Source organism: Dermacentor albipictus, chromosome 2 (genome assembly GCF_038994185.2).
Source record: "Dermacentor albipictus isolate Rhodes 1998 colony chromosome 2, USDA_Dalb.pri_finalv2, whole genome shotgun sequence".
Taxonomy (NCBI): domain Eukaryota; kingdom Metazoa; phylum Arthropoda; class Arachnida; order Ixodida; family Ixodidae; genus Dermacentor; species Dermacentor albipictus.
The window spans coordinates 197,647,404-197,668,415 of NC_091822.1; the positions used below are offsets into that span (position 1 = coordinate 197,647,404).

At 42.6% G+C, this 21,012-nt stretch overlaps 1 protein-coding gene across 3 annotated transcripts in view; it reads right to left on the reverse strand.

Annotated features, from left to right (window-relative positions):
- LOC135898576 (tumor protein p73-like) overlaps positions 1-21,012 on the reverse strand; it is an 85,024-nt gene that overhangs the window by 7,491 nt on the left and 56,521 nt on the right. For 2 of the 3 annotated variants that reach the window (XM_065427623.2, XM_065427625.1), the window contains 3 exons: positions 4,007-4,099; positions 3,387-3,482; positions 225-318 (listed from right to left, as the gene is read on the reverse strand). In XM_065427623.2, the coding sequence (XP_065283695.1) occupies positions 225-318; positions 3,387-3,482; positions 4,007-4,099 (283 nt within the window). The remainder of the gene's footprint in view (positions 1-224; positions 319-3,386; positions 3,483-4,006; positions 4,100-21,012) is intronic. The other variant, XM_065427624.2, reaches the window with a different exon arrangement.

The window sequence follows — 21,012 nt, forward strand, 5'->3', positions numbered from 1 at the left end:
TCAAGATGCCCTACACAACATGGCCAACCACATGCTTATCGCAGAGACTGAAAAAATGGAAAAGAGAGGGTGGGTGGCAGAAATGATGATGCTTGATCTTGCACTGGTGATTTGTTTTGCCTGTAAGAATTGTATGATCTTGTGGTCCAATGTGATGTGTGCAAAAGTGCTCTCAAGGAATTTTGCATATCCTCTATTCATGAGTAATACTGAAGTAATCACACCTTGAAGTTCATGAGTTTCAACCCATTCATGTCACGGATTCCCTTCTCCAGAAGAAGGGGAAAGCAGGTGTGCAGGCCAAAGCTCTCAAGCCAGCTGTGGGAAGGAGAAAAGACAGCACTGCTGTGAAACCTCTTTGACAATGACAAAATCACAGTGGCAGAAGGACAAATTATTGCCACAGAAATGTTTTCATTTTTCTTCTCGTTTATTTTCCCTACAGGAGAAGCTTTACATTTTTAACTACCAAATGTTTTCCAAGCATGACTATCGTAAATTTGTCTCTCAGCTCCTCCACTTACACCATATGTTTTGTTTGATTTACGATGTCCTGACAGTTAACCCTTTGAAGGTCGATTTATTTCGCCATATGCGACCGCCCAGGGTCGATGTTTTTTAATGCAGATTCCAATTCTTCTTAAGGACTTATTTCAAAAAAATTTACCATATATTTTTCTAGCATGACCGCAAAGTGAGAAAAAAATATTTTGCGTTGGTATATATGTACTCTTCATTCATGAATAACAACAATAAAAAGGTAAATAAACTTATAAGAATTAAAAAATTTGATACATTGTTATACACATAGTTCAAGGCTTTGAAAATGCGCACACGAGAATATTTCGCAAGAGTCAAATGTTCCTGCTCTTACACTATTATGTACATCCATAGCGTAATCAAACTTTTTAGGTGCGCGCACTCAAGAAAACTGTCTGGTTGTGCGCCCGTGAAGAAAACAGAACGTGTGACAAACTTCCGCTAATCTTCACCTTATCAGCAATTGGTTTCGCGAGTGTCAAAAAAAAAAAAGAAAGCAACAGAAATGCATGCACGGCGGCATCCTTCCCATGCGCACCCCGGTGAGCACTAAACGAGCAAGAAACAAGCAGTCGCCCTTTGAGCGAGATAGCCATCTGTTTTGCAAGCGCAAGAAGCCCAAACCGCCCTCATAACAAACCCAAACCGCCACCCGCCTGTGCACATGCCAATGCGCAAGCGGTAGTATATAGACTCGCAGGCGCAAACTAGCTCTAAAACAAGCCATGCAACGAAAACCGAGAGAGAGAGGTGTGCGAAAAAAAATTGCCTGTATTCCCACACAGTAGCAGCTCATGACAGAAAAGAGAAAGTCAGGAAATTGGCGCACTTTCTAAATGTACAGACGGCGCCGTAAATATATGGCATCGACCATTTTTGGACCTGTTTGCGGCGGCATATATTTACGTCATCGACCCTCAAAGGGTTAAGTTCCAAAACTTTGAAAGCTATATTCTCCATCACCTATGAAGGCGCACTCACTTTTGCAGAAGAAAACATAAAGAATAAAGCTTCACTGCAGTGACAGGGACTTGCCAATGTCACAAAGCTTCTGCTGACTATCCAATCAATGCACTCAACAACCACGTAACTATGCAGTGCCAGTGGTAGGACTGCCCACGAAGAAGTCTTAGTGGTCACACATACTTTGATCTGTTACAGTGGCTATGACATCCTGCTGCTGTGCACATAAGGTTTTGGGTTCAATTCCCAGCCAAAACAGTTGCATTCCAATGGGATTGGAATGGAAAGACACTTGTGTGCAATGCCCTTTAAGTGCACGTTAAAGAACCCCAAGTGGTCAAAATCAATACGCAGCCGTCCACTATGGCATCCCCTATAATTAGAGGTAGGCAATTATCAGTTTTTTCGTATAAGGATCGAATAAAAGTAGCAAGCATCAAATATCAAATAGAATATCAAATAGAGAAATGCAGAGGCATATATTTACAAAAGGAATATTTATGTCGATGTAATTAGGTACCACACCTGTACTGACTCATGCAAAAAAAAGACAGCTGACTATTAGGGACAAAAAATCAGTTTTACACACACGATCACTAATTTTCATTAAGGAGACGGTACGAATAGCTCCTCAACCAGAGCCTGGTTGCAAACAAGCTTTCCAAGAATGAACTGCTGTATGACTAGCTTACCAAGAACGTTAGACAAATGACCTCATCGCTAGCTTTAGGAGGAGTTTCTGTATCCTGTTCATTACTGTTTCGAATGGAGTTATCCTGAGTTTTCTCGGTACGGTACAGGTCAGTATAGAATTCTTCCGCTTCTTTTACTATACCTTTGAGATTGCTGATAATATTACCCTGCTTATCTTTTAGTGCATACATTTTGGTTTGTCCTATGCCAAGTTTCCTTCTCACTGATTTCAGGCTGTGTCCATTTTTTACGGCTTCTTGTCTTTCTCACATTATAGTTTCGAATATTACTTATTTTTGCCTTGTTGATCAGTTTTGACAGTTCTCCTAATTCTATCTTATCTCTGAGTTGGACACTTGCATTCTTTGTCCTTCCTTTATTAGGTCCTTTGTTACTTGGGAGAGCTTGCCTACTAGTTGCCTTGGTACCTTACCTCCCACTTCAATTGCTGCCTCTGAAGCCCAGCCTATTTGCGGTTTCATTCATTACCTTTATGTCATCTTCATCTCTCTGTTCTAAGACTGCATATTTATATGCAAGTACCAGCGTGAATTTGTCTGCTTTTACCCCTACTGCATCTAGGTTGGCCTGTTTCTTCTTGACCAATTATACTTGTTATCTCTTCAAACTGAGGTGAATCCTAACCCTCACTTTAGTACTGCATTTTATGCTGGTGCAGTGCTTGGTTAACTACGCCAAGAATAACCCAAGGGTGCCAGAAGGTGTGGCAATGAAACAACCTTTCTACCAGCTAGCAGAAACGAAGGCTCAGCAGAAATTAAAGTTTATTTCTGAAATCTTTGGGGTGTGACAGCTCCTGTGACAATCTTGTACAGAGTGGTTTTGTTTTCCGCGGCCAGATTCAAATTAAAATCTGAATACCGATGGGACACCCACTGCCCGAGAACCAACAGCAGAATTCGTAAATACATCATTAGTGGCAAATGCAGTAAACATTAAATAATAAATGCAATAAGATGAGAAAACATCCTGTCGTTCATTGTTTCTTCAACTGGACCACAGACCATGGTTGCTCAAACAGGGGTGCAGCAACTGTGTTGTGAGTAGTGTTGCGGTGTATCACAACTGGCTCCTGTACCTAATTTAATCAACAGGCACACCACTATTCACTTTTACTTAAGATTATACTTCTCACTCCTAGGTAGTGGTTTAAAATCTACCCTGCTCACCACTGAAGAGCACCAGGTCCTGATGTAATGTCAGTGCTATCTTCCACTTTCATGCCAGCAAGCTGGGCCGCTGCACTGGTAGGAGACGTGGAACTGCTAGAAAGGTAACAGAGTGGACAAGAGCAAAGAGGCCTACTCAACACTGGAAGGTGCAGCTACACCCATTGGTCATTATCAAGCTGTGAAAAGCACTGTCACAGGTAAGAATACAGTAAACTCCTTAGGGATAAGAAGCATTTTTTCCTTTATTATTATCAGAAGCCTGGATTAAGCAAAATTAAGAAAACATTTTTTGCATATAAGAAGATTTAAACACCAAAGCATATTTTCTATTTCTTCTGCAAAGCTGGGTATGGGTGAAATCTTTGCAAGACAGGCAAGGAGTCATCACGTGCCGAGAAGAGTGCAGCCGTATGATTTGGCCCCACAAAAAGTTTTAAAGGCATATTAAAATAAAATGCTATTTTTGCTCAACCGCTATATCGGGAATTTCTGTGTGTAGTTAGCAGCAAAGACGGTATATAAAGGGGAAAGTGAGATCCCAGCGTTTCCCTTCTTGAACTTTATGCCAACACACCTTTGTTCCAACTATGGAAATCCATGCAAGGTTCTCTACGTACCAGCCAGGATGTGCTGTAGCATCCAGCTTATTGATGATAGCCTGAGCAGATGACACGGGTGGTGAACAGCTGTCTCCACTGCCTTCGCTGCCCCTGCATTGTTTACAGTTCAGAGCACCGTGTACCACTGTAGCAAATATCTCAAGGAACAAAAATGGTTGCTTCCTTTGACAGATAATGCTTAGCCTGATGCAACCTTGTAACAGTGTAACCTTCCAATAAGGCTGATGATGAGCACGGTCAAATTACAATTTTAGCAATGGTACTAGAGACATTATTGGGCATTCCAGTGAAACCTGCTATGCTGCGGCAGAAGAAAATCTAGGAATAAATTTTTTTGAAATAAAGAACTTTACAAAACTAGAAGAAAGATAATTATTGCTTTGTCACTCTTAACCATTTCAAGTACAGTGGGAAGCATACTTCCCACCTGCAATATGTGTGTAAAAGCTGTGGAAAGCATTACTCTCACCCCAGGAATGTGTTGGGATCTTCCATAAGCTTTGAAAGAAAAAGAGAGAGAGGGAGAAAGAACTGGTGGCCTCTCTTGGCCTAAAAAATATATCTACAGCATTTCTGATGCTCTTTGCCAATCTCAGCAATGCTGTCTGACCGATTGTTTTGTGCGAATTGCAGCTCCAGAAGTTGTGCAATAGCTTTGATAAATTTTTTTGTAAACATTTTTATCCTGAATGCTTTCCACCAAAGTATGTCTACAAATTTAGCCAAAAGAAATTGTGAAATTCTTAGAAGGAAGTTTTGCAACCATGTCTTGCAAAAGACCTGCATAAGTAGATCCTGCATTGCACAAGCAAAATTTGCCCGTGAAAGTGGGAAGCTGGGTGCCAATCCTAGCGAGTATCAGCCATGAATGCAAGACTCCGCAAAAAAAAAAAAGAGACATTCAACCACATTGCATCAAATGCCATTTTAGTTCATCTTGCACTTTTGCTCAAAACTTTCCGACAGCCACAATTCTGTCTGAAGCATGATTTGACACCATGGAGAAACCAGAGTTCACTTGCCAAGGGTGGCGTAACTGTAGCTACATTTTGTTTGCTAAAGTACATCTTCCTGCTGGTTCCGAAAATCTTTTACAAGCATGCCACAAAATTGCAACAGCTACAGCTGACAGTCTCTTTCTCCTTGCCTACATTTGTCAAATAGGAAACACAGAAAAATTCAGTACTAAGTGGCATTAATGCTTCCATCTGCCCCATTTAATGTTCACCGTCTATACATACAAATGCTATACACAGATTATACTAACCCTTGTTGGCCCACATGTTCCGAAAGTATGCTCACAAGCTGACAAAAGGCCGCATTACAGTTTTGTAGCACTGTAAGCAGGTCACTTCCATTATAATATTATCCTTCATTAAAAAACAGTGGTTAGCACATTTGTTTTTTTTTCTATTCACATCAATTTTGTTTGTATATAAGGTGTTTGACATGCCATTATGAATTTTAGCAGAAATATACTTTTGACGAAGATAACAGAATTTGAGGTTTCAACACTTTTTTCCTGCTTTTGGAAGCATAAATGCGTGACAGCAGAGTAAAATTGCATGAAATAACCCCTTAGAGAAAAACCAAAAAGCATTTATTTCTGGTCACAAACAACACAGGATACAAAAATAGAACAAGAGATCACAGGTTCAAGAGAATCATTGCCTGTAAGAGGCAAGGCAGTGAAAAGTGTCATTCTCACATAAACACTTCCAAGTAAGGCACTAAGCAACATCAGGGATGGGACTGCCTAAAGCCATTTTGGAGCAATTCTTGCAGGAAATAAAATTGCTTTTTGAAGCACTTCGAAGCAAAAAAAAAATTGCCTTTTGGAGCAGCTTGGAGCAGACTAAATTTCCTTTTGAAGCAGTTTGGAGCAGGCCAATCTGAATTCTGGTGGAATAAGGGAATACAAAATGTGGCAGCGCACTTTCAAACCACGACGAAACAGAATAAACCAAGAGCGATGTACCGAAACTTTTTTAAGCAATGTCCTAAGCTGAATTTTCAAGCAGATTATGCTGATACTGACACAGTCTAGTGCACGCAAATTTAGATAACAGCACCTGTACATTTTTCATTAGTGTTAGCAATAACAAAAACATGCACTGCAACAGTCGAGTCTGAAATTTCTAATAGCCCAAGACAAATATGTTTTTCTTTAATGTCTCAACAGTGTGGGTGAAGTCCCTGGAAAAATGCTTCACCAACAGACCATATTGAGAAGTCAAAGTTATGAGCTACTGTGGTTTATTATTGCGATAGGAATTATATGGACACTCCAGACACATTTATGCCCATGTCGTCACCGTCGCCGTGATGTTCCGTATAAAGTCCAAGGGTGATAACATCGTTGCCGTGCACCATATGCCGCATATGCGAGTAAAAGTGTGCGAGGGTGGGCCAACGATGGCGGCTCAATCTTGCGTGCGCAAGGGAGGAAAGTGGGCAGAAAACACTGTCTTTCGTCGCATGCAAGGCAGTGGGGGAGGGAAGGAGGGGGGCATTTTACACTGACGGCTGCTGAGTATGGCCCAGCTGCATGGGCCCTATCTTGACAGCGATCTGCGATGGGGTCAGAGAGGGTCAAAGGCTGATAGCTCTTCGTGTACGCCGAGTTTTCGCTGCTTAGTTCGTGTTGAAGCAAGAGGCAGCACGAAAGTCAATTCGCCTGCTGCTGCTGCCGTGGTTGCCGACTCCAGCGTTCAGACAGCGAGTGCACGCGGTGATCAAGTGAGATGTGTTCACATTTGCTTGTGCGCACAACAACATGCTTTTTAATTTAGTTAGTAAGCGAATGATTACAAGTTTGTACGACAGCTAAAGCTACTATCCTTACTTCGTATAACTGTCTGCTAATATGCCATTGCAATCGATGCATTGCGTTTAGGGCGAAACTACGACCTTTATGAAAGCGATTTTTACATAATAGACCAGGGCGATTCCAAAGCCCCTAATGCTAAACTTTCTGGTATAGGGTAGAAGTATTCCAATCTGCTTTTATTCCAAATCCACCATTATCTCTCTGTGATAGGTCAAAATGGCCCAGGCCTCACCCATAGCATAAAAACAGATTGGAACAGTTTTACGTTATACAGGCCCTGGGGACAGAGATGCATGAACCAACTGCAGTGAGCACCTCCCCAATACTTAGTTCGCTCACAGTGCCCTCAGCCTATTTTTCGTTTTGTGCCTCAGCTAGGGAGCACCACACTGCTCAGCTTGCTCAACCGTATTCTAATACACTCTAAATACAGCCGCCCTGGCCATTCCTACAGCAGCGATGACAGCCAGGAGTGGCCGCGTACGTGCCAGTGATTTGCCGGAAGCGTCGAAAAGTCCAGTGTTATAAGCGCGAAAATTACAAGAAACTGTGTGGGAGCCACTATCGCACAGTGTGCAGAATGTGAATGGCTGCACTATTTTCGAAGAACAAATTCACTCGCTGTTCCTGGCCACTGCTGGAGCACACACACCGAAGCCGTTCTGTTGCAGCATGGTGCAATTTTGGTCAATATTCTGTGCTTGGCGCAGTTTGGCTCAAGAAACTGCGTTTTTATCAAAATGGCACAACTGGCGCAGCAGTCTCACCCCTGAATATGCGCATTTAAAGGCAGCTAGAACTGATGATGCCACATTACACACCCAAAACATGTATATATTTGCCAAGGAAATTCCTTGAGCAACAACTATTAACCCTAATTACACCCTTGCACAATGCTTAAAAAACAATTTTGCTCTGGGTGCATAGTCTGGATACAGAGGAAATAAGAAAGGCACAGTGGCATAATGATGCAATGTACACACTTTGCCATTTCTACACAGGCCCAACAAGCATAGCAAATATCCTGTGATTGAATGAAATTCAACCGAAGGCTTGCTTTTGCAACTGGATCATACATAGCGTGTGCTACAGAGCAGAAGATTGGTCCATAGCAAAAAGTACTGAAAACAAACACATAATGCAATGCATTTCTTTTCTTTTGTGAGCATGATGTGCAACTTGGAATAGGAATGAATGCTACTTTGATATCCATCACCACCTTGAAAGCAGCTTTCGCAACATCATAAATTTTGACAGTGTCTGTTTGCTTGGGCCTAGTTAATATGTGATCAGTAAATACGAACTACATCATATTCTAAAAGAGTGAAAAACCAAACTTGGCAAATTTCAAAAAATCTTGCTGAACCACAAGAGCCGAAATGCGAGAAAACACTTTATCATCCGTGACATCACACTGATGCACTGATCCTGGGGCACGAGCGCAAAATTCAAAAATGAAATTTTTACCATGACTTTCTCACCTAATAATCAACCTATTAGTATTACGAAATTAACGAAACCAGAGCTCTTCAAGAATACTTTTATCTAAACTGATTCATTGTTTCTTGCTAGTGTCCCTTTAAGTGTAGAATGTTTGACCTGACTAGCTGTCAAAATAAATGAGGAAGCTCTTGTTAATGTCTGAAAATAAAATAATGTGAACTTCCCCCATGACTGTAACAAACATTTGCGTTACTTTAGGGGTAACAAACACTTGCGAATTCACCATACCTAGCTGCATGCTAGTAATTAAACAATCTCAGAAACATCAACTAGCATTTCACACTTTCTTTTCACACTAAACATGTCGGGTTCTTGGATGCAGTGGTTGGTACTCCTGTGAGATACAAGAACCCCACAAGCAAGCACTGCCTGCAGAAAACAACAGGTGTGCCAATCAGGGGCAATATTCTTGACTGACCATTTTTTGCATTACTTTCACTCTTGGGTGATGTGGCATCTGACACAATGCTTTTTTGAATTGACATACAGGCTGATAGCTGAGTCAATCAACATCTACTGAAAGTGGTCTCCCCCAAAGAGATAAATCCAATCGCACCAGTTATTTGACCTACATTCAGAGCGAGGTGTTCAATCTCTTCTGCATTGCACGCATCACACACTATTGTTCAATACACTGGCTATATCGTGACAGATATCATAGCCACCAACCAACTTTTTCATGATGAAAGCAGCCATGAGAGAATGACACTGCATGCATTGTGCAGCCGCAACTGTCCCAAGTTTTGCTTGGATTCTCCCAACAGCTTCTACGCACTGAATCAACTGAATGAGTTAAAAAAAAGTACTGTATGCACGTGTGACAGAATTATTACCTATGTCAATATTTCTTAACGTGCACTTTGTCAATTCAATAACACGCCCATTCAAATATTTTGGATATTGTTTCCATTCCCTCGAAATGCAGATTACGAAGCTTTATTTGTTTTCACTGTTAATGGCATGATTTTTGCAGTGAGAAGCACTGAAATGCAGAAAGAAAAATAATGGTGGGTTAGAGAAAGAAAGACAAACACAGCCAACTTGCCCAAATTGCTATTCTTATCTTTCACTGTCAAAGGGGTCCTAAATCTCCCCTTGGCCTTGGCGAAAAAATGCAGTTAGCGGATAGCGCACTCATTTGTGAAGATTTCAGATAACTTTTGCAGTCATGTGTGGCACATGGAAGCTCGCAAGCAGAGTGCGAAGTCGCCTTTCTCTTTGAAGAAGGCATTGAAGAACGGGCTGGAACACCACAAAGGGGATCATATGCGACCTTTGATTGCCAGTAACTCCGCTTCTGCTGAATGCATGCAATACTTCTTTGCAGCAAAGTTATTTCTGAAATAGTCTATTTCAACTTCCAGAAGTAATTATTAAAAATAAGAGAAAGACTGAAAGGGGGCCGCAAGTACAAGGGCTGCATTTTTTAGTCATCCATTTCGATTTGCATTCCTTTTGACCTTTGCCATTGGCTTGAACGCTGAAGAACGCTGAGCGGCTGATCCTTGTGATGACGAGTTGAGCCAATGGATAGACTGTTAGAAAATATAGCCCCAGATTAAGAACATAATTTTGTTTCATCTTTTGAAGTGAACGCTTGGGCTACGTTCTGTTTATATAATCCCCTTACAGATTTGATACCAACAAGGTGAAAGCTCAACTATGGCTCAGACAATGTTAGCAAAGTCTCCTTCCCATCACAAATTCTTGTCAACTCATGTCACTACAATAACAAACCATTCAACCAACATTTTAATAAAAGAAAGCAACTGCCACTTCATCAGCCATTCCTTTATATTAATGCAATGAATAGCAATGCTTTCCAGGTTAATTCCGTAATTATATTCATTCTAGTCTTCTCTAACATTGCTTTTCAGGTTCATGGAGACGCTAATGGTATTGAAAACAGGAAGATTTGTAACTTAGCTCATTACAGAATTTTCACCAGCAGGAAAGCAACAGTGCATCAGAACAAACAGTGAATCTTTGTTTTGATTCCTCTTGAACTCGTAAGGCACTATGACGGTAACAACTAAGAATAACAGTCAATTCTTGCAAACAGGTACACAACTGAGATAACGTGTTGATAATATAAACTATGCATGTCAACTCACTTGATTTGCTTCTGTTTCACTATGCACATATAGTAAAACATTATAATAATGTTGGCAATGACAAAAGGTGAGCAAAATCAACTAATTTTCCTCAAATACCAAAGTAAATCTCAGCAATAACAATTTCCAAAATTCTTCAATGAACTTGTGATCTAAATGCAAATGAAGTTGTTCAGTCCTTACATGTCAGGCTCACTATGACAATGTATTCTGAAGGTCATAAATGCTTAAGCACTGGAGTCAATACTATTCACTTAAAAGATTGAGCATACATCATTAGAAGCACAAGTAAAGCAAATAAAACATGGCAGACAAGCACCCCAGCTTCACACACAGTCAATGCCTCGAAATCACTTTCCATTGTTTTTAGCATTTGTCTGTACCTGTGAGGCATATGAAAAGCATACAGCACAGTCAGTCACAAAACCTAAAATAAAATGCACATTCTTTAACACCTGGCTTTTTTTAAACCTTTCAGAGTCAGTGACATAAATATACGGTGCCATCTGTATGTTTAAAAAGCACGCCAATTTCCTAACTTTTCTTTCCTGGCATGTACTGCCACTCTGTGGGAATGCAGGAAATTTTTTTCTCGCACCTCCCTCTCTCTGTTTTCGTAGCATGGTTTGTTTTAGAGCTAGTTTGCTCTGGCGCGTCTATATACTACTGCTTGCGCATTGGCGCGTGTGCAGGCAGGCGGCGGTTTGGGTTTTGTTCCGCGGGCGGTTTTGGCTTCTTGTGTTTGCAAAACTGATGGCTATCTTGTTACTAATCGCTCAAAGGGCGACCGCCTGTTTCTCACTCGTTTAGTGCTCACAGGGGCACGCATAGGAAGGATGGTGCCGTGCATGCTTTTCCTTTTCTTTTTTTATTGAGACTCGCGGAAGTTAATTGCCTCTGGTTGGCGATAAGATGAAGATTAGCGGAACTTTGTCACACGTATTGCTTTTTTGACGGGCATACTACCACACAGTCTTCTTGAGTGCGCTCATCTACGCAGTTAGATTACGCTATGGACGTAAATATTAGTGTAAGAGCAGGAACACTTGACACTTGCGAAATATTCTTGTGTGCGCATTTTCTAAGCCTTGAACTATGTTTATAACAATTCATCAAATTTTTAATTCTTATAAATTTATTTCCTTTTCTTATTGTTGTTATTCTAGAATAAACAGTACACATATACCAACGCGAAATATTTTTTTCTCACTTCACGATACCCTAGAAAAATTACGGTAAATTTTTTTCAAAGTAAGCCCTCCAGAAGAAACCACAATAAAAAAATAAATCAACCCTGGGCTGTCGCATATGGCGAAATAAAATCGACCCTGAAAGGGTTAAAAACGGGAGGAGTTCGAAAGACCCACAGCTAAAGACTATAAAGCTATGCTTTGAGAAATTTTTTGCTAATAAAGCCATACAAATATGTAGAAACATCCACAAATACTGTATACATAAATAAAAAGATCAGGTTGTTTCTGCATAAAGCCGTTCATGATTTAATAAACCTTTTTGCAAAGACTAAAAAATGTCATGCTCACAGTGCCATTGCATACTGAGTGCCCCATGGCCAGATGTACATTGCAAGTCCCTAGTTTTTTTCTCATGTGCATTTTTTTCAACCAGTGCACAGAAAACAAATAAAAAGAAAAGAAAGCAATAGAACTGCAGTCTCTTCATGTCCCACACATGGCATGTCATCCTAGCAAAAGCCCAGCATCTTTTACACTAAGAACAACGACAACAACAAACCCGTTTGGTAAAAATAAGGAATGCATGAAATAAGTGGGGAAACAAAAGCTGTGTGTGTGGGGAAGTCCAATGGTGAAAACTTCCAAGGTCAGAGGCATGACAATTTGCGACCAAGCATGAACAGCAGCTACACAGGTGAATAGTCTCAGAGAGGCAGTTAACCAGTCAGTAACATCGAAGAACTAAAACAACATTGCATGCACTTGCTGCAGTGACTAACAAAGCACACACCCCCCCCCAAAAAAAAAGAAACAAGGGAGGGAGGAGACAATGAACATGGCAAAGAATGTTGCAATATGAAGCTTTGGTTAATAAAGGAAAGAAGTAAAAAAAAAAACTGCCAGGAGGTAAGGTAAAGGAAGCAGCGAGCGGCGAGGGCAACCAAATCACTCCTGGGATTCGCCTGAGCTGATACTCTCCTTCGGCTCCAATTTTATTGACATGTGCTTATCACCGTACACATCACGGAGAATGCGCCTGAAAAACAGAAGGGGCAGAACAAGGAAGGCCAGGTAAGAAAGTGATATCTATCAATTAGGTTCTACCAGCAATTTCGTTTGCTGTTTAACATGAAGCCCCCTTGAAGTTGAGGGTTAGACGGAAGCTCGTCTGGTCGGGATGAAACATGAAGCAATAAAACGACGGTCACCGACCGACCAACAAAACTGCAAAAATTAATCAATCTTAAGACTTTTTGGCTTCACTACAGCAGCCTTGTTCACAATGGGTTGAAGGAAAGTTCTTGGAAGCTTATGTATTCTTCAGCACATGACGTAAGCGACGCATGTACGACGGGGGAGGGTTCCCTCACTTCAATTGAGCATGCGACATGTTTGTTGCATCTCCAGCGATTCCAGATACAACCGCAATTTCAGGCTTCTTTCTTGGCTGATAATTCCTGAGCTTTCACAATCAATCTTGTGGCCCGTTGCATCCGTGTGCTTGGCAAGGGCATTCGAAACTGTTCGTTTCTTTTCAACGTCATTCTGATGCTGCCTCAGTCTGAATAAAGTTGCCCGATTCACCGATGTATGCGTAACTGATATCTACGCAGGGTATGTTATAGACTACGCCAGGAAACGATTCTCTCGAAAGCCTCTGCTTACCGCCCACGAGTGTGAGCCTTAGCTTACACACAGGCCTGTGTGCCATCTCAGTTATAACTACACAGAACACGAAACAAGGTTTCGCTTATCCCAGGAACGTAGGGTGTGGCAGTACGCTTTCTTGGCCGGGGATTAGCTGGTCAGACGAAATTGGACAGGCGGTGTTCCACAGCACTCAAAAGAGACGTGGGATAGCTGCTTGCCGAGAGATTGCCTTACACGTGGTCCAAGTCGGTGAAATGACCTTCTGCTGTGGTGCAAATGCGGTTCGCACGGTTGAACAGGGAGGCAGCAACCAACCTTTTGTGACCGTCAGGATGAACGGAATGAAAGTTTAGGTAGCGGCCAGAGTGAGTGTCGTTACGGTATACGCTAAACAAAAGCGATCCATCACGTCTGTTGACAAGCACATCCAAAAATGGGAGTCTGCCGTCGACCTCCGTTTCAACTGTGAATTGGATGGCTCTTTCTTGACTGCTCAGGTGAGCAGGAAACAAAGCCAAAGGGCTGCGCCAAATCACGCAAAAAAACTGTTGTCCACATAGCGCAGAAAAACTTTGGCCTAGGACTGCAGGACACAAGAGCACAACTTTTCAGTCATTCCATCATAAGACTGGCAGCATTAACAGATACAGTGGCACCCATTGCTGTACCGTGGACTTCCCTGTAGAAGATCTTGTCTAAGCAGAAGTACGTGTTTCCAAGGCGAAAGCAGAGGAGCCTCTCGATGTCGGGAACATCAATGGGTGACCTGTCTGGCAAAGTCCTGCCGGATTCTAGAGCAGAAGTGCATGCTTCCACAGCCATGTCAGTCGAAATTGAGGTAAACAGCGACACCATGTTAAAAGAGACTATCACGTTGTCGTCTAAAGACACGTCACAAACTTTTTCAATAAAGTTGCAAGAGTTGCACAGATGCGTGGAGCCCTTCCCGATGAGTGGAGACAGAAGTTGGTACAGGTATACGGACAATTTGTAGAGAGGGGAACGGGTGCAGTCAACGATTGGACGCAGGGGGACATTAGGCTTGTGAACTTTCGGCAAAACATCAAGTGCAGGTGCAGCACCGTTATGACAGAGAAGCTTATAATACAGAGACTTGTGCTTGGGAGCTACGAAGCGGAACACGTACTCCAGGAGAGCCTGGAAGTCCCTTTGTGCCGTCAAGGTCAGGTCCCGAGTGAGCCAGACGTAAGTGTCCTGGTCATTAGGCACGGTCATTATCTTGATTTTGTAGACAGCTATGTCAATTAGTACCGCTGGATTCCCCTTGTCAACAAGAAGCATCACAATTCCAGTGTTCGCCTGAAGTCGCTTGACAGCCTTCCATTCCTCAGCAGAAAGAGGGGAAATGAACTTCCGCCCGTGCTGCCCAGTAAGGACACTAATAGTGCGGGTGCGAGCCTCGTCACGGCGGGATGGGTAAACTTGGTTAACCACGCACTCCACTGCACACACAACCATTCTGACGTCAGGGGCAGGTGCAACATTGAAATTCAGACGCTGCTTCAGGAGGGAGCCTTAGCAGGGTATACTGGTAGCAGGGCATACCGGTCGCAGGGCATAGCGGCGCAGGGCAGAACTACCCTGTACAACCTTTCATTGCACAGTGTCGACCCTGCCGAGGCCTCCGTCCTGGAGCTAGCACACAGATGCAATGCAGCACAAAATTGACTGGGAAAGCTCAAGAATTATCGGCCAAGAAAGAAACCTGAAATCATGGCTGTATTTGGAATCACTGGAGATATGCAAAACATGTCGCTCACTGGATCAAAGTGAGGGAACCCTCTCCCCGTCGCACACGTGCTACTTGCGTCACGTGCTGAAGAATACATAAGCTTCCATGAACTTTCCTTCAACCCATTGTGAACAAGACTTCCGTAGCGAAGCCGAAACGTCTAAACGATCTATTCATTTTTAGCACTTCTTTTGGTCGGTGTCCCTCGTTTTATTGCTTCATGAAGCACCCTTGTACTACAGAGGCTCAAGTATACAAGCCGAAAAAGAAACTTATGCAACATTAGCTTCCCTGATAAGATCAACTAGGGCTGCACAAGCTGCTTATCTGAAGTACTGCACAACATGACATAACATCTACCTTCTCTTACACACAGGGCATACCGGGTGTTTCGGTGAAGCCCAAGTAATTCTCGAAAACATTGTAGCAGAAATAAAGAGGGTATACAGTAGAACCTCACTGACAGCCTCTGCTTTGCCTGGCTCTTGTACTTTGATATGCCAGTCCCGTTTAGTTCCCACAAGGTCATATGCATTAGCTTCCTATTTGTTAGATCCAAAAACTGAAACATGAACCACTAATGAGGGGGCCCCCGCCGGCTGCACGTACATCAAGCATGCTATGCCACAAATAGGATCCCAGGTCATTTGTTACAATACTCATCCTGCAATTATGTCAGTGGGACATCAGGAGTGCTGGCTATCTCAGGCATTTCTGCTGACCTCAACATGGCTGATGACGTTGAAAGTGAAGAGGAGGTCGACGAAATGAAAGGACAAGTAGTCACTGCACATGTATGTTCATGGGTGCTGTTGTGGCTTTCTATACCCTCTGCAATTACTTTGACATTAATGGCTGTGCGGAAACTGAAGAAGGGCTGCGAGTGCTCAATAGAGGCTGTTATCATTCTGCATTTGATGCAAGTGCCAGGTTGAAATTACAAGCATAATTTAGCGCAATTCACAGCTACAACAGTACCAAAACAGTGTTTAACCTTTAATCTAGCCACCAGGCAGACTAAGTGGGCTTTATTTAGAGTATTAAATTGTGTGTTGACTTTCTGTCATATTAGGTTTTGTGTAAGAGTTGTGCCACAAGTAATATTGGATGTTACATTTTCCCTGATCAAGCATCTTTATTCTGTTGTTCCTTAAGAGATGTATCAACAGGATCCTACTGCATTTTTCAGCAACAATTTATTGATGCTTGTGTACAAATGAACATAAATAAACTCAGAAAACGACCTAAGAGTTCAGCATAACCTCCGCACTCTAATATGCACTGAACCTACCCTCTGTACCTCGGCGCTCCAAAACATAAGTTATCGAAAGGTGCCGATATTGAAAGACATTTGCCTCCATGACGATGTCAGCAAAATTAGTGCATTGACATGCGTATAAATTGCTTATTGCAATCTCAGGTCATCACAGACTATAAACTTTGCTTCTAGATGTCATGCAATGTTGGTCAATACTCAAGGCATGTCCACTTTGTTGGAATCTGCAACTATCTTTTTTACTGTTCTGTGGTCTCTTGAAAGTGATTTTAAGCTCACGAATCAAGTCGAGCATTAAGTGATAGATCAGAGCTCAAACGTATCCGAAGTCTCACTCTTGCAGAAAGCAATGCCTTTGTAAGCAAAAAATGGCAAAGACAATGAAACTGGCACTTGCACTGGGAAAGTATGGTACCAGCTTCCATTACATAGCATATCGATTTTTAAATGAGAAAATTCTAGTAAACCAGTAATATAAAAAAGTTTATAACATTGCCTTTCATTATAAAAGAAAAAAAAAGAAAAACCCTTTAGAAGATATAGTTCAGCTAAGTTTGTTGGATTCTGCAACAGAAAACAGCGCTTGCTGGTGCTACCTCACCTCATCCCTCTGTCAATGCCTTTTCCTATAAGAGTGTGGCGCTCCTGTGTGGGCCCTTGGCTCAGATTATGCAGTAGCACTTGGCAGAGCATGACTTCAGAGATCTCCAGCGCAGCCGTATATAAGAATGCCCCTGTGCTGTGGCCAATTCAAATTATGGAAGAACTAAACCAGCTGCTTCAGTAGCAATTTTCTCTGCAACTAAGTACTGAAAATGTTCTAGGAAGATACAGTAGAACCCACATTACACGACTTTCTCGGGACCGCGAAAAAGCATAGTAAAATCCGAACATAAATTATGCCTATTAAAATACTACTTATTTCGCGCGACGGATTTACGAGAAACTTCAATGTAAATTACTAGCATACTCTGCAGGGTTTGGAAACCCAAATTAACAAAAAAGTAAATGCAGTAAGAATTAATGCTGCAGTACAGGTAGCAATCATGCTATATTCAAACGAACCTTTATGGCACTCCACTGCCCACTGCCACGATTACTGCCAGCCGGCCCGAACTTTAAAAAAAGTAGGTAAGTTTCTTTTGGGCCTTGTTTGATCCGTGAACCAAGAGCTTTCGCTCAAACTGGGATACGTCCAAAAAGAGGTCCTCTGCGGCATTGCGTGAACAGATGAAGCTCCAGATGCCGTCTATGTGCCGTAGCATCTCGGCGATCATGGTAGGCACAGCCTCATCGATGGCGTCATCCAGCAACACCTCGCTGCAGATCGCAACGCTGTCGTCGGCCTCCACGTACTTGGCGAAGATCGTGGAGAGGTTTAAAACCTCGAAATCAACGTCGGCGAAGCCTGCATCAGCCTCGAGCGGCATCGAGGTTGTTGCGTCCCCAGCAGAGGAGGCAGTCTCTCGCTTAAAGCCAGCGCTTGAACGAGTTAGTGATTGTGCTTCACGACACTGCGTTCTACGAACTGGCAAAATGCATGGCGTCGAGCACAGTGATCTTTTTTTTTTCCCGACTCGCTGCGCTCCATAGCCAGCAGCCGACGCTGCACCAACCGCTTCCGGTACACTTGCTTGACGCACTTAATGATGCCAGCATCCAGCGGCTGCAGCCGGCTTGTGCAGTTTGGCGGAAAAACGCAACCTTTATGTTCCTTAGGCTGAACGTATCAGGTGGGTGGCACGGTGCATTGTCCACGAAAAGCAACATTTTTCTTAACTTAGCACCCATTTTGTTCTCCAGCTGCTGCAAAAAATTGCTGAAGACGTCATCCCCGCCTTTTTGTTGAACTTGTAGCTGCACAGCAGCCTCTTAAAGCTCTTAAAGCACTGTGGCTTTGCAAACTTTCCAACAACGAACAAGGCTCGAAACTGTCCTTGTTAGCACAGAATAGTTGTCACACGCTCTTTACTACGCTTGCCACCATGACAGCTGTCACCCTTAAACGCAAGGGTTTGCTCGGGCGGTATACGGTAAAAAATATCGCTCTCATCGGCGTAGAAAATGTTGCAGGGCTTGTATGCAGCAATCATCTCCCGCAGCGACTCCATCGACTCGTTCACTCTTGAAATGTCCTCGGAAATGCTTTCTCCGCAGGAGCGGCTGTACACAATCCTGTTTTATTTTTTAAAGCGCTCCAGCCATTTGTTCGATGCCTGAAAGCCATCGATGCCCAGACGCAATGCCACAAGGTCCGCCTTTTCCTTTAGAATGGCGCCATCAATGTTGATCGCAGAGCTCCATGCTTGATACAGTCACTTGACAAGAACTTTTTCTAACTTCTCATGCGGTCCTTCTTTTGCCACTTTCCGCTTAAGCCCGAACTTGTTGGCATTCTGAAATATCACCGCTCTGTTTGCAGGATTGTCTTAAGCGAAGATTTGGGTATCTTAAGGTCCTGGGCAATGCTGGCTTTTGTGGCTCCATGCCACTTTTCCGCTTCCTCGATAATATATTCAGCTCATCGCCAAACGACAAAACTGTCTGCTTTCGGGACATCGTGCATCGTGTTGCTCCACACAACTCAAAACCTCTGCTGAACGCTAGTCGCTAGGATTACAACGAAGAACATGAGCGATAAACGTAGGCCTCTCCGCGCTACCTTGTCGGTGATCTGCTGCTGAGAAACTGGAAGGAGAGAAACGCTTCCCCAATGCGATGAGAGGCGACGACGCCAAGAACAGAGGGAGAAAGCGATTGTGGAGAAGGCGCTATTTCAGCACAGCGAGTGTCATGGGCGGCTGCTGGTGGGGGAGAGAGGTCAGAGCGAGGAAAGAGACCCGCGGCACTTTTCTTTCGTCTGCTGTTCCGTCCCGCACTTTGCGAGGGTCACTGTATAATGCGGGTCAGGCGTAAGATTGCTTCAGATAACCAGGGTTTTTAATGGATTGCTTCTATGGGGACTTCGCGGGGATGCGCCAATCTGTCGTAAAACCCAGGTCGTCGCAAAACCGGGGGACGTATAACCGGGGTTCCACTGTAGTTTAATAACATTGACCGATTAAACCTTTGCGTGTAGTGTCTCATAATGTCACTGGGTGCAAAACGCTGCCCATGCTTGTTGCTCTTTTTCTGCTTTTTTGAAGAGGTCAATTTTATTTTTGACGGCCCACTTTTTTTTTTTTAAGTTGTCCTGTTTACCAAGCGTGGCTTGGTCCAATGCAACCACTCTGCCAGCCTCCTTTACCCACAAGCATTTCATTGCTTGGGTGGTGCTGAGAAGGTGCATGTAGTATGAGGGGATAATTAATTAATTAATCAATCAATCAATCAATCAATCAATCAATCAATCAATCAATCTTTATTTTCTTTCTGTCAATGATACAGAAAGAAGGACTGTGACAAAAAGCTGTTTGTCAGAACAGCTTGACTAGGTCATAGCCCCATAATACAGGTTACTATCATCAATGGCCACCAATTGTGAGGCATTAATTTCCAGTATTTGTCATGAAAGACACTGATGCTCTGCACAATTTTGTTGCACACTGCACAAGGAAGGCATTTGGAAAAAGAAAATGAACCGAGTGCCAATGCACTGTGCTTAATGTTACAGGTTTACCACTAATCTAAGGAGCCTTGCTATATGGACACACCTTGAGCACTGACGGCCTTCAATTCCAAAATTGCAGCATGTCGGCCACAGTAACCAAGTGAAATACTAATTAGTTAATATTAAATTCTTAAAGCAGTTCCTGATATCCACTGGCATAAATACTGCATTTCCAGAAAAATCACCCCTTTACTGCTGCTGTACTGTACTTAGGGATTCAAAAATTTTTTTTCTTGGTGGCACCCTTAGAAGCATGAGTAGGTCCCCAGCAAACATAATATAAACGTTAAACCAAGCTCTAACAGAGAATGCTGACAACAAAGAGAGTAGAACAGCTGAATGTGACACCAACGACAGGTGTTAAAACAAGAGGGTGTGGAATCTGACACTATCACATAGGAAACTAGCTGGGTTTGCTTACTTGATTAGGATAGGCAAGAAAAGCTTACCATAGAATATTGACTACACATTTTTTGTTGTTGAACCTACTCTCATACTTCTTGAGAAAAATAAAGTGAGTTTTGTGCATAAATTACGAAATTCTAAAGATAATAAAGACCTCATTATGTGCACTGTGGATATCAAAAACAATTTCTAGCAGTCTGCGTGCCACATTTTATTTGTGCATATGCACTACACAGAATGGCTTTACAGACAAATATAAAATGATAGAAGAGGAGAAGAAACTCTGTAGTATGTGATGGAAATGGAAACTAAAGGCACATGCAGCTTGAGTACTGCCTTCCCCAACCCTGTCATGTAGATACATTCAGGAAAAAAGAAAAAAGAAACACACTGCCTGAAATTGCCCCCATCTGTGTCTTAATGCACAAAATAAGAACTCGATTCCAACATGGTATGCATTGATATGAAAGAAAACAGAGCAAGTTGACAAGTACGACATCCACCAAATGGTAAAGAATTGAGCTGCCTAAATGTGATCAGCATACATTATAAGCCTCTGTCTTCACACATGATGCACTTAAATAGGTATTGACGTGGTATTTTCGACTATTAATATTTTTTTGTTGTTGAATGACCGTCCTAGACCTCTAAACCTAGAAAAGAGCGACA